The sequence below is a fragment of the Petaurus breviceps genome, unplaced genomic scaffold (assembly GCF_028583685.1).
Source record: "Petaurus breviceps papuanus isolate PSGF00001 unplaced genomic scaffold, PetGlider_PUasm1.0 90825, whole genome shotgun sequence".
NCBI classification, from domain to species: domain Eukaryota; kingdom Metazoa; phylum Chordata; class Mammalia; order Diprotodontia; family Petauridae; genus Petaurus; species Petaurus breviceps.
In genome coordinates, this window is record NW_027187353.1 from 20,496,014 (window position 1) to 20,510,604 (window position 14,591).

The following is a 14,591-nucleotide window of genomic DNA, read 5'->3' on the forward strand; positions in this document are numbered from 1 at the left end:
TTTTAGTCAAGATCTTTATTGATCTAACTAACAGCAACCATTGGTGAGAGTTTTCCTATGTTTCCAAATACCTGTCGGTTTTGAAAAACACTTAAAATAAAAACCAAAGCAAAAACAAAAGAAAAAACCCACAAAACCCATGGAATTATACAGAAGTGCCTAAAGGCCTTGGCTGGCAGCCTCTGATTTCCATCCAGAATGATCATGGAAAGGAAGGGAGTGGGTAAGGAGGTGGCCAGGGGCAGGGGAGCTGGTCTTGGCACAATTTCTGGCTAGTCATAGCTTTTTGATTCAGAATGGCACTGAAAAGAAAGGGGCAAGAGAACAAAGGGGTCAAGCTGGACTGGGCAAGGGGGATGAGCATTTTCTTTATAAAAGATTATTAAAAAAGAAGCTTAAAATGGACACCCAACATGCAAGTGTCCTTTGAGTTCTCGAGGCCTACCTCACCCCCCTCAGGAAGAGGGCGGCTTCACCAAGGTAGAAAACAGATGGATTCCATCTTGAGGTGAAGGAAAGGCACTGGACCGCCAATGCCCGGTGATACTGACACAGACATGGGGAAGTTAGTGAGTGGCATGGACCATTCGTCCTGCTCATCTGATCTGATCTCCAGCCTATATATAGAATGGGGTTTGTCCCATAGTTTCAAGTAAGTTACCCTTGGCACAGGTGGGTTGTTGTGTTTTTAAGATCAGGACTGAAGAGCAGGGAAAGAATGTGGTGGGGCTAGGATGGGTATGCGCACTTGCTTGATTCATGAAGTCTTCTGAGCCTGGGATGTTGAGTAACTTCAGTGTTCTCTAACACTGAAAAGGAGACTTCCCTTTCAAGAACCCCATTTGGCCAGATGGTTATCAAGCTTCCAAGCACCTCTCCACCTGCTCCAATTGTTAGGGAACAGAATAAGAGGTTAAATGCCTTAGAGAACTTGTCACATTCCCCAAAGCCTCAGGTTTTCTATACTGGCATCCGAGACATAAAAAGCAGTCTGCCAGGTCTGCAGAGTTTAAGGAAAGGGAAAGCACAGGAAGATGAACATGAGAACCAAAAGACCCTTCCTGTTCAACTTCTAGGACCAGCCCAAAGGAAGCAGTTATCCCCAGAGGGATAAATGGGAAAATAAAGAATTAATGTACCAACCAAATCCTTGTAGGTTTTTTTTGGGGGGGAGAGGGGAATGTACAATTTTGACTTGGCCTCCAGTCTAATGTTAAAAGAACCTCAATTCGAAACAAAAGACATGAGCAAAACAGTGACAAGACTTAAGTTCCTGTGAACTGGGGCTCACAGTCCATCTTCATCTAGGGAAGACAAAAAGCTACAAATTATAGTAATGGTCAAAATCCCTCAAAGTCCAGAATCCAAACAGATTCCTAAGAATGAAGCACTCATTTCAAATGAATCCCTTCTACCCCTCCATAAATGTGATTGGGTTACGCAGATTAATAAAGAGCCCACCAACTGCCCACAGACCTATGGTCCAGAGATGTGCAAAGTGGGGAAAGCTCTGAACCAGTGAGAAGGGAACAGGAAGAGAGCTTTGCTTTACTCTGTGGGATGATTGCCAAAGGAAGGGGAGGCTCTAATTCCAGCTCTGCAATGGGGGTAAGACACTGCCCTCTTCGGGCCAATATAGGCAACAGGAGACAGATTTCTCTTCTGCAAGGTGCCACCTCGTGCTGTCATTCTGCAGTTAAGAGCACAAAGCAAAGTGCCAACAAGGGGTTTAAGAGCAAGGAACCCCAAAGCAATTGCTCCAACAGCTAAGCATCCAACCTGGGAGGAAAAGAGAAGGAACTTGAGAAAGGATTCTAATCTAAATAGTCACAAAGACACCTCTACCTGGGAATTTAAAATGAGTGCAACTCTTGCACACAGGAGACACTCAATAAGTAAGTATCTGACTGGCTGAATGACCAACAGACTGACCCTGGCGACAGAAACCAGGTGACTCTGTAGCATCCATGGCTTCAACTTCCAAAGGAAACACTGATTCAGCACAACTGCCTTGCTGGGAACAGAGAGGGGACTTAAGCCCAGGCCCAATGAAATGAGCCTCTTTTAAAGTTCAAATACAATATTAAGGGGCCACTAGGCACAGTGGAGTTGACACTTTAAGCCCTTCTTTCCCACAAACGGCAGAAGATGCTGAATCTGATTACTGATGATGAAGAAGCGAAAGCAAGGAATAATCAGAAATCACAGAACACCTGCTCAAACTCTAGTAATTATATAAATGTTGACACTCAAACGTGTAAAATACTGCATTTTTAATGCAGGAACCCCAACACCTGTGAGGGGGACAAAACTGTCTGCTGAGAAAATCAAGTACCATATAGAATTCAACCTAGGCAAAGAGGCTGGGCTCACCTACCAAAACAATGCAAGCATTTAACTGGAAAACCAGGGTGAGGAAGAAGAGGTCTTCAGTGCAGCCAAGCACTTCCTCTAGTCTCAGCCGCTATGCTGCTGCTTCTGCCCCAAGTCCTGCCCCACTGCAATCTAAATCCTAGTAGGGTGCTTCCTCCATCTCTACTCATTCTAACTTCTGCTATCTTGCCTGGGCTGGGCAAACCAAACAATCTCCTCTGTTTCTGACCTGGCTTCCTGTATGCCTTGTCTGCTTCTGCTCAGATCCTCATCTGTTAATCACATCACATCTCCCAACTGAGGTCACTGCTTAATGACTCTGGTTTGACCCTGCACTGCAAACCAATTAATCCCCCCAAGGTCCTCAGAAGGAAAGGCTTGAAACCCTTGACCTGGCAATTCCTGAGTCATGGTCATGAGATCTGGAACTGGAAGGGACACTAGAGGCATCTGGTCTAGCTCTGCTTTTACAGATGAGGAAACTGAGGTCAAGAGAAATTAAGTAACTTTCTGAAGGTTAAAAGAAGACTCTAACCTCATTATCAAAAATGAAAACCTGGCATCTGGGATAATGAGGAGAAAAATTTAAGCCTCTACAGCTAGGATCAGGCAAAAAAAGGCCTTGGCTTGTTGAGGGTCAAGTAGAAACACAGATTTGCCTCCTCCTAAGAGGGATAAGCCCCTCCTTATTCACTTATTCACTCACTCATTCATTCATTCTTCATTCATTCATTCAACATGTTTGACACCAGTTGCTCTGTGGGGAAGAGACTCAGTTCCAAGACTTTAGAACTCTCTTCTCTCCTGGCTTAGCTTTTGGCAGAGTCAACCATGTTCAGTAGCAATAAATCATAAATAAGTAAGCTCAATGCTGTAGGCCTTAAGTTCCTTCTTTATGGGGTGGGAAAAAAAGAACAAGGTTCTCAGCAGCAGATCCCTAGAAGGGCCTTTTCACTACATCCTAGCAGTCCTCAGCATCTGAATCGTCTACTCAATGAACAAGAATGTTAAAATTACATTTTGGATCCAGTGAAACAGATCTGGAAGGAATGTGATTCTTGACTCTACAGAATTTGCTCAGGGACAGACCACAGCAAGAAAGGTGGGTTGTCTCCAGAGACACAGAAAGGGGGTGCCTACATAGAAAAGAAAATGCAAATTAAAGGTCACCTAGACCAAAAGGGTCCCCTCCCTATGTGTTTCTTAAACACTGCCTTAAGGACATGCCCCCAAGGAACGTCCAGAAAGAGGATATATATCAGCCCACAGCATCCTCACTGCCCCCCCCCCCCCCCCTCACACACAGTCTCTCTCTAGGAATACTGATCTTGGCTGAAGCTGGGTATTCAGGCTGGTGTCTTGGCTTTAATTAAAAAGTTAATGACAGAGAGATCAGAAAACCTCCTGGGGCCAGCATCAGAAGAGTACTTCTTACATCTCACATGGTTTTAGGGGAGACTTTCAGTCTCAGAGGTGAGGTTGGGAGGATTTAAAAGATGGAAGGGAATTTGGTTGCAACCTTCCCCTCAAGAGAAAACAAATTACTACAATGGCTCCTTGTTTAAAAATTGAGATTCTAAATAAGTATTTTTTTGTTCAATGAAGCTATCACATTTTCACATGTTAATAATGAAGCTCAAACCCATCAAGAGATTGACTGCCTGGTTGTAGTCTACTCAATGCCAATTTCTGAATTGGATCAAGCTCTCTCTTGGACTAGAGATCATATTAGGTAGGGCCTGTCATGTATATAACTTGAAGTTTTTTTTAAGAATGTGGAAAGCCTGGGGGCGGCTAGGTGGTACAGTGAGTAAAGCACCGGCCCCGGAGTCGGGAGGACCTGAGTTTGGTTCCGGCCTCGGACACTTAACACAAAAAAACTGGCTGTGTAACCCTGTTACTTAACCCCCAATTGCCCTCCAAAAGGCAAAAAAAAAAAAATGTGGAAAGCCACATTTCGGAAGAGTTTAATTAAAACCAAGGTAGGATTATAATTTTTTTTGGCATGACCACTTTTCCCATCCCCAAATTTTTACACACAAACATTCTCTAAACACTGCAGATGCAGCTTATTCCTGAGAAACACCAACAATTTCTAAAGTTTCTGTTCTTTTAACTATTCACATTTTGTAGTAGAAAACAGAATCAAGTTCCTAAGAACTAATGTGAAAACATATTCACCATCAGGGTCTTTTCATAGCTCAAAATGAAAACAAACAGCTTTTCAAAAGACTGCACAGGATTGTGACTTTTACCCAGGGAGCTCTGCTCTCAGCATCAGAGCCCAGGATGCTAAGGAACCACCAGAAAATCAATCACACAAGCCAAGAGTCCCATGGAAGAATGGGCAGGGACAGCAACAAACAGGAATGAGAGGAGCTGAGATCCAGAGGAGAACCAACTGTTTGTTTAGAGCCAAGGAAGAAAAGGAAAAGGGAAAGATGAAGAAGGCGTTAGCCTTTGGCAAAGCGCAAGGCAGAATGGTCTGGTTATACAGAATCACCCACTACAAACCATAAAAACAAACACAGTCATGGGGAAGGAACAAAACTATATATCAAAAATATTGAGCGAAAACAGGAGATGATGGCATGAGAACAGCGGGCCTGTTCCACAAAGACCTCTCACCATCCAGATAATGGAAGATGTTTAACGAAAAAGTTGCCGTTCAGAATTTGACTGAAAACGTTTTTAGAAAATAGGTCTGTAGTCATCTTAAAAATAAAGGCTCACTCCTAAGCTAGGAGTGTCAGATGTTAGCAGATACCAACTCAGATCAAGCAAGGTACCTTTGATGTCAGGCTGCAAAACAGACTGGCAGAGAAGTGAGAAAATACAGGGAAATAATAGAGTACAGTGGGAAGGCTGGGGGAGGGAGAGGGAGGGAAAGAAAGACAGTAAGGGTGAAACTAAGTCCATGTTTATCTCCAATTCTACATCAGTCAGCCACGGACTGCAGAACCACTCAAAGAGAAAGTCTGGGGTGGTTCCAAGATCAGCCTCAAACTCTACTCTCAACTTGTGTGTAGAACATAAGACCATGAAGCCAGGGCAACAGAGAGAATGGAAAGCTCATTTGCCATCCTGAGAGAGAAGTTAATTACTGAGACTAGGTCTCCAAACACATCCCAAGTCAACTGGGAAGAGGTCATTTTTCAAGTTTAAATCTGGAATCAAAGAAAAAGCAACAATGTAATCCATCCACAAAGCAGATGCCAATGCTGCCCCTTTACCTTGGTGCAGACCTGCTTTTGGTGCTGATGGAGTCACTGAGACATTTGGGAAGAACAAGGGAAATTAGTTTCTGCAAACAGGAATTTCAGGGGAAAGGAATAAGAGAAGAGGCACAGTAGCTGTCTACTAATGGCTCCCTCTAAGTACAAAGTTTAAAAAAGTTTTGTTCAAACAGGTTAAGTAAGGGGAAAGGAGAGTGGGCTGGGGGTGTATCCTACACAGAGGACATGCTTCCCCAAAGGAAAGAAGGCAGAGGGAAGGGATGGGGGCTAGGCAATGGAGAATCAGAGGGCATGGAGTCAGAACCCAGGTTTCACAGAAGCATTCTAGAGAGCTCCTCCCTTGAAGGGCACCCAAGGTCAAGGTAACTAGCAACTCATTTCCCCTCCTACCCTCGACAGCTCTGAAAGTCAAAATGCAAGCAGCCTGCCTTCTGACTATTCAGTAATGAAATCCATGAGGAACAGAAGGCCAAAGGGGAAGGAAAATGGATAATGCTGAATCCAACCAATCTCCATCTATCCCCCTCCCCCGCTCTATAATCGCTGGTAGGTGGCATCCAGCTTGGGATGGAAGTGAACTTTCCACCTTGATGGAAAGATGGCCAGGAGAGTGAATGTCCAGTTCCCTTCCTGTGCAGGCTCTGGCCTCGATTCAATCGGACTGGGGCAGAGGAAGAAGTCAATGAAGGGAAGCTAGTCTTCTGATCCTCTGGCACCTGGGGATGAGGTGGAGACTGCAATGGAGGATGCTGCTGCTGCCTCTCCCATCCGTTCAGTTCTCAATCCTATTGGTCAGATCAGGTACACGCAGGCATCAGAGCTGCTGCTTCTCTCATCCTCGAGACTGATCAGATGTCCATCTCAAACTGAGCATCATCTCCTGGGTCAGAACAAACCAAAAGTGAAACACTCTCCACCAGGCACACACAGCAGTCAGATGCTTCTCTGTCCCCTCAAGGGCAATGAAACACGGACTTCAAATCGAGTAGCAGATCTTTGTTCAGAACTAACTACAAACGAAGACTGAAGAGCTGACCAACAGGAAGAAAGGAAACAGAAGGTACACTGTCTTCCACAACCCTGGCAGCTTTCACCTGCCCTGCCAGCCTTAGCATCTTGCTGTAAGACCAGCCGACTGGGACTTCACTAATCATTCACCACCACCCTTCTCCCCCACTCCCAAACCACTCTGCTTTGCTCTGGGTGAAGTTCTGATCACACAGTCAACCAGAATGGGTCAGATAATAACTCAAAAAACAGACTGGCAGCCAACTGCTCCCACAGTGAGGAGAGTACAAGTCCAGAACTTTCCCAGTGACCTTTGTTCAAAGGTTAGGAAAAAAGGCAGGCTCTTGGGGGGTGCTGAGGTGTCTATCACACCAAAAATCTCCTCTGAAGGCTCTGAACGTTGGCTCTGCTAAGAATTCTAACTGTCCATCAGCAACTGATTTGGGCCTAGAGACAGAATGCTGGTTCAAGTTCAGGGGTTGTCAGCTTTAAGGACAGACAATTCTACCACTCCAGGGACAGAGTTTATTTGTGTTTAAACTAGAAAAAGAGTGAATTTAAAACTAGTCTATCTGGAAAAAGACAAAACCAAGACTCACATTCCCTTCCCCAAGACTTAGAGAGCCAGCTCTCTGACACTGTTACTTCATCAGTTCAGGTCCTCTCTCCGCTAATAAGAACACAATTCCTCTGTGCTTGGCTGGAAAACTCTTCACCATGCAGCCAATGTGGTGCTGACCCCTCCAAACTGATATCATCTGGTCCTCAGACATCTGCCCACACAGCCTTTCCAGCACAGTGGCACCTGCCAGAGGATCCCTGTCATTTATCACACACAGGCCTTCAAGAGCTAGGGGCACCATTTTATCACAAGGAATCATCAGAGGATGACGTCAGTGTAAAAAAAAGGGCTAGGCTTCTTAAAAATGAAGGTCCCCCTCTCCTGAGGAAATGAAGGGGAGTTTGAGGCACACAAACCTTCTGAATCTGTTTCAAGACAATGCCTTTGCAGCTGACCATTCTCTTCTCCCCATGTCACCCCTTCTCTTTCCACTACTGGGTCTGACTTTAGGCTGAGAACTTCAAGAGGGAAAAAAAATTCCAAATCATTTTCAAAAATCTGAGAGAGATACAGCCAAATCTTTATTTAAAGAATAAATTTTATTTCACTGCTGCCTAATGTTAGCTTTACTCTTACCCTGAGTCTTTCAACCATCCCCCTAGCTTTTCTCTTACCTACAGTAGGCTTCCCGTCATGATTGTTCAAATTGTTCACTTCCACTTTGGAGTCTTCAATCAAGGCGCCAGGACTGGTGACTCCTGGAATATTGGGGAGGTGGCAAGGTGGGGTTTGAGCCATGGGAGAATTTCGACGATCCAACAGGAATTTTCGGTCATAGATGATTCGGGTTCCTAAAAAACAGGAGGGTGGGGGAGGGAATGGGTAAATTAAAGCAAACTGTGTGTTTGTCAGCATCTTGCTATACCAGATGAAACGAAGAAATACAATTCAGGCTTTATGTTCAAAAGCTTTCAAATCAAAGATTAAGTCATTCGGTATCTAGCCTCAAGTAAAAAGCTGCCAGAGAAACTTTAAGATAAGCATTTCTTCCTGGCCCTATTTGCAAAAAGAATTGACTTCTCTCTTTCCTACAAAAAAAGGAGAAAAATTACCCAATGGTAATAAAGTTCAATTGTCCAAAAAGGTGACAAGGAAGCGTATTTAGAAGAAAACTTGATGGAAGGCAAAGAAAATGCTGCACCCATAGGAGGTGGCTGTATAGCTTTTCCCCAAACCATCCATCCAAGGCCCCTAATGGTAATACAAAAATGGGGTTCACAAGAAGTTCCTGAAAAGTTGTCACTATCTACCCAGCCCTCTTTGCTCCATTTTTATTCCTATAAAGGAAACCTACAGCTCAGGGACTGAATTCCAAGCTGTTCAGGATTGGTTAAATGCCAAGACTCCAACTATATATGCTACTTTTCCCACTTAGTAAGCAACACATACATCATTCGTTATGGCTTCAACAGCCATAACATTATGCACACTGAAATCCTGACTTCTGACTGGAAATAACTATTATTTAATCATCAAAAAAAAAAAAAAACCATTAGCTCCAACCTCTGAACTGCCTCACCCCACGAGAAGTGGGAGCAGGAAACTGGATTAATAGGAAACAGGGAACAGGAGGCAAAGACCCTCCAATCAGGGACATGGAATACAGAGCTCCACCAAGAGCTCATCTTCCAAGGAAGCGGTTGGGCCATGGTGACCTTGAAAAGACAGGCATCCAGCCTACCTGAGAGAAAAACCAAATACTATTAAAAACAAAGCAGGTAACTTAAAAGGGCTATAAAGAACTTTACAATGCTCCAGGACAATAAAGATAAAATCTATCAAGAGTGTAAGCAAAGTTTAGTTCAGTCAGATTCCTTCAGATGACATGTGCCAAGGAGAGGCAGCACAACTGTAAAGTACACAGCCAATAGGAAGGAGTTTATTAGGGGAGCAAAGATAAGAATAAAAAACAGAAACCCAAATCCAAACTACACCAATAATCACAGGATCATAGATCTGGAGCTAGAAAGGAGCCTAAAGGGTGATTCAAGTCAAACCTTGAAAACTTATAAAGAAAGTGAGGCTGAGACATGTTAAGAGACTTGCCCACAGCCACAGGGCCAGTGAGCAGTACTGAACTCAGGTCTTCCTGACAAGCCCAACACTATCAACTGTACCACCCAGCTGCCTATATGAAGTCAAGTAATCCGGAAGTGAAATGATCCAACACACATCATACTGGTGCTATAATTTAATTTTTAAATAAATGCTACTGAATTGGTTTTTGTTTATCCTTTTAAAAACTTGTATGCATCTACTACACACAATTGGCAGGATGTTCAGATAACATGGAGAAAGGGCTGGAGATAATGAAGATAGAGTCAGAAGAGGAAAGTCATTGGTAAGTTAATGACCTTTTTCAGACCTATCAACAACAAAGTTCTTGAAAATGGTAAGAATTAAATCTAATCAATACAAACAAATCCCCAAAGCCTGGATCTTGCTCAGAGTGATGCACATTACTTTCTGAGGCCTGAGTAGAAGGATGAAGCTGGTAGAGAAGGATGTTATAGGCTGAAAAGATAAAACATGGAATTCCAGACTCAAAGATGCTCTCTAAGTTTAAGGGACTGGTTTAGCAAGAATCTTTAAAGCTTCCAAATGAGAACATTCCTACAATGTACTCTTCTGGATCAGGTCACATGAATCCATCGAGGACAGGGTGGTGACTGATCTCTCAATCTCTCCTTACTCATTTTTGTCTCTCATCTCTCCCTGTTACTCATTTTTGTCTCCTCATCTTCAGTGTAAAGGTCCTTCTCTTTTTTTTTTTTTTTTAACCAATCAGGGTTAAGTAACTTGCTCAAGGTTACATGGCCAGTTATTTCTGGGTGTGGTGCTGAGTATCTGAGCCCGGATTTGATCCCAGGTCATCCCAACACTGGGGCCGGTGCTCTTACTCGCTGAGCCACCTGGCCGCCCCAAGGTCCTTCTCTTTTGCAGAGAAAACAAAGAGTACAAGCACTGCGCAGCTTGAGCAACAGTGCTGGCACCTCCAGGTGCCTCTTTTTAGAAGGCCTTTGGGATGTCTGGCTTCGGCTGCCTTCACGAAGCTCGAGCTGCACATTCGTGTTTCACAGGGCCATGCCACACCTTATTCATCTTCTGTTACCTACTCTTGTTTCCATCTATCTGAATATTTCTTTTAAAAATCTAAGTTCACTGCTCAGTTCCTTGTTCACCTACACTGGTTTTCCTCCTCACTGGAACAGTTTCCCTTTGTGCCTTTAGAATTTCAGACACTTAACACAAAAACTAGCCGTGTGACCTTGGGCAAATCACTTAACCCCAACTGCCCTCCAAAAAGCAAAAAAAAAAAGTTCATGCCTAAGCATCTTACATCCCTCCTGAGATGACTTCTCCTGAGCTTCCTTACTTGAATGGGATTCTACCTTTTCTCTGAATCCCTTGAAATCTGCTCTCCCAAAAGCTATGCCCCCATGTCCTCTCTTGTATCATAAATTCCATGAAAAAGAGGTCACTTCTCTCCCATGTTCCCATCAGTATCACCCTATAAATCAGTTCCTTCCAGGGAAAATCAGATACAGAATAAAATCTGCTTTTGTCGGTTCCTCCACAAGGATGAAATTTTCATTAAGGCATGATAAAAATCACTTTAGTGGCTGAATGGAAGGTAGATTGGAGTGGACAGTGATTTGAGGCAAGCAGGCCCAACAGTGGGCTATTGCAATAGTCCATGTGGGAGGTGATAAGAGCCTTCACTAGAGTGGTGGCAGTGTCAGAGAAGAGAAGGGGATGCAGTCAAGAGATGTTGGGAAGGTAAAATTGATAGGCCTGGCAACAGCTTGGATATGGGAGGGGAGGAAGAGTGAGAGATAATGAGTAGTACAGGAGAAGCGACCTGGAGAATGTACATACATAGGGAAAATAGCAGGTGGACTGTTTAAAGGCAAAGATAACAAGTTCTGTTTTTGATATACTGAGTTTTAAGATGTCTACGGGACATCCAGTAGATGTCTAAAGGCAGCTGAAGATGTGAGACTGGATGTCAGTGGAGAGTTTAAGGCAAGATACATAGTTTTAAGAATCATCAGCACAAAAATAGTAATTAAATCCATGGGACCTGATGAGATCACCAAGTAAAGTAGCAGTATAAAAGGGAGAAGAGAAGGGGGCCCGTGATGGAACTCTGAGACCTTTCCAGTCTTCCTTTCAGTGACACCAGCCTCCTGTTACCTCTCAATTCTGGGCATTTTCTCTGGCTGTCTTCCATGCCCGGAACACTCTCCCTTTTCTACTCCAACTACTGACCTCCCTAGCTTCCTTTAAGTCCCAACGAAGTCCACCTTCTATAAGAAGCCTGCCGGAGCCCCTTTTAATCCCAATGCTTTCCCTCTTTTGATATCTTGTAAAAGTGTGATCTCTCCATTAGACTGTAAGTCTCTAGAGAGCAGGGACTACATTCTGCCTTTTTTTGTATCCCTAGTGCTGGGCATGATGCCTGGCACATAGCAGGCACTTAACGTTTACTGAACTTAAAGTGCTTATACATGTTCTTATTTGATCTTCACAATGAAATGAAGATGCTCCTATTATCCCATTTCACAGATGAGGAAATGGAAGTAGCCAGAAGTGAAGTCACTTGAGCAGGCACACATAGCTAGCTAGTCTGAGCCAGGATGTTGTAATGGAAATACAAATTTAAAGATCTTCCCTGCCCCTAGGCTAAAGTGCACCTGGAGCCTGGGGTGGGAGGCTTGTTTTTCAGTAGATACTTCTTGATTGGCCAGTGAGTCAATAAGGTTGTTACATTCTCTGAGCCAGGAGAAGGCTATATAAGCCCTGATGTGTAGCTTTGTTTTGGGGGCTCACTTTGAGAAGTGTTCTGTGATTTTATATGGATTCTGGGAAGCCGTTGTCTGGAGCCCCCCCCCCCCTTTGAAAAAACCCAAATGTTGACTGGGTATGGATGTAATGGTTGGACAGTTTGAAATCTGTCTACTGGATCTGTTTCTGTCTTGATAATTCTGTCTGTGTACTTTGAAGTTCGGGGTGCTGACCTTTTCCCCTGAACAAGGTAAACGATATATGTCTGACTGATTAAAGTAAGCTTGTTAACCCATTCTGAGTTGCTTTCCTTTAACAAAACAGATCCAAGAACCTGTGGTGGCAGCAAACCCTGAGGACGCTTGGGGTGCTTGCTGCTACAGATGTGAGGCCCAGCACTCAGGCCACTGCCTCTCTGCTAGGGTCCCCCCCCCCAGCCAATGCTTTTCAATGAGGTACACCCATGCAAAGTCTTGATCCAGACGCAGTTTTCATCCCACCAAGTTTCGGAGATTCCTATGGGTTCTAATTTGCCCCCTCACGTTAGGACTTCTAGTACCTTGTTTGTTGCCCAAACTTTGGGCAGGTCTGAGGTCAGACTTTGTCTCTTATGAATTTCTGGGTGTCTCAGCTACAAGTTTTCTTTCTTTTTTTTTTGGCTCCTTTGTTTAGTTTTATTCATTCATTTGCTTTTTGAAGGGGGGAAAGCAGGGCAACTGGGGTTGTGACTTGCCCAAGGTCACACAACTAGTAAGTGTGTCAAGTGTCTGAGGCTGGATTTGAACTCAGGTCCTCCTGACTCCAGGGCCGGTGCTCTAGTCTGCGCCACTTAGCCACTCTAGTTTTCTTCCTTCTTTGTGGTCATCCTTTATAGTATCTAACTTGGGGAATATTCCTAAGCAGTTTTCTTCCTTCCACACCTTTTTACAATTAAAGCTTAATGCTTAATATTAAGCATCTGCTCATTTTAACAGGCAGTTCAGTATAAGAGGGAAGGAATAACTCATCCCCACCACAGTCTACGTAAATGCTAATAACAGAAACATCAAGAAAGCTAAACTGGATTTCTTCTGATCACTGTATTATTCTAGCAGTCAATGATAAGGAGTCAAAGATGTTGAGTCTGAGCCTGAAATCATCATTAATAGAAAGAGATCAACTGTAAAATACAGGTGGTTAGGCAATATTGCCTGTTGGTATGGGAATTAACCATCATGACACAAACAGGTGGCAAGGTACGGCTAATACTTACAGGTTTACTCAACAAGAATTAAGAACTACTATGAAATACTGGGGGAAGATAACAAGCTTACATATGCCATTATCCCCCTTCTCATCGTGATCAGTCAATCACAAGAATAAGATAAAGACAATATATAGTGCAATATGTCAAAATGGAACACATCATCCTGGGAAGGGATGCGGGAAGACTGATGGAAGATACAGCACTTGATTTGTGGTTTAAAAGGCGGGTAGGAAACCCAACAGGTAAAAAGGAGGATGTTATAAGCAGAGGAAATTGTGGGTAAAGGCATGTAGGTGGGAAAGTACAAGAAACTATGTGGGAACATTAAGTTATCCAATTTAGCAGGAGCCTAAAGTACATGGAAAGGAATTGCCCGAAAGATGAGGTGGCAGAACAAGGAGGGCCTTGAAAGCAGAAAAGAAATTTGACTTTGATTCTGAAAGCAACAGCAAACCCCTGAAGAATCCTGAATCAAAGAAGGTCATGACTAGAATCCATGAGAAAGACTATTCTGGCAAGAAAGGAGGAAAAAGTTGAGGAAGGCATCTACATGGATGGCAACCTGAGTCTGCTCCAAAGTGACAACAGTAAAGAGAGAAGTTATGCCAGAAATGATGCAGAATCAAGAGAACTTGGCAAATATAAACAGCTCAGTTTGGGATATACTGAGGTTCAAAACTTTAGAGCTGAAAGGGACCTTCGAGGTGGGTCATCTAGTCCAACCCTTTCACTTCACTGAGGTCCAGAGAGCTTAAGAGTGATTGGCGCAACATCCTAGAACTTGTAAGCAGCAGAGGCAGATTGTCCTCTCCCCTCCCGAACCATTTCACTAGAGCAGGCGGCCTTTTAGGCTGAGTGGGACATCCAAGTGGAGAGCTCACAATCTAATGGTGATGCCTGGGTTAACACTGGGCAGCTTTTTATAGCTCTTTAGCAGGGAAGTGAACAAAGAGTGACAATATCAGAGCTAATACCGTGCTGCCTCTGAGTGATCAATTTTTCTCTTTCTTAAATGTTCACAAGTCATCTCTTTGCTACTATGTCTTTTGTCTTTCTGTATTCCCAGAGTTCAGCAAAGCACTTGGCACATAATAGGCACTTAATAAATGTTTGCTGGTTATTTATTGACTGATCAGGTAAAGATCAAGTTCTTTAGCCAATATTATGTGGCCCCATCCTATCCATTTCCCATTCATTAGATATATGAAACTTAAGTTCAGCCAGAACTATCTCCTTCCTAGCCTCCCCTCTCCATTTTCCACACTTTTGCTCTAGAAAGTTTGGATTCAGTCCAAGGCCTGTACTTGAGAACCTGGAA

At 43.7% G+C, this 14,591-nt stretch overlaps 1 protein-coding gene across 3 annotated transcripts in view; it reads right to left on the minus strand.

The window, feature by feature from the left end:
* The window catches only part of EIF4EBP2 (eukaryotic translation initiation factor 4E binding protein 2), a 26,122-nt gene continuing 11,531 nt past the window's right edge, over nt 1–14,591 (minus strand). The window contains exons 1-4 of one of the 3 annotated variants that reach the window (XM_069071446.1): nt 8,759–12,101; nt 7,854–8,030; nt 7,596–7,697; nt 1–6,489 (exon numbers count right to left, since the gene is read on the minus strand). In XM_069071446.1, coding sequence (XP_068927547.1) covers nt 6,458–6,489; nt 7,596–7,697; nt 7,854–8,030; nt 8,759–8,888 — 441 coding nt within the window. In that variant the 5' untranslated portion in view covers nt 8,889–12,101 and the 3' untranslated portion in view covers nt 1–6,457. Of the gene's footprint in view, nt 6,490–7,595; nt 7,698–7,853; nt 8,031–8,758; nt 12,102–14,591 lie in introns of those variants that run through there. The other 2 variants (XM_069071445.1, XM_069071447.1) reach the window with 2 other exon arrangements.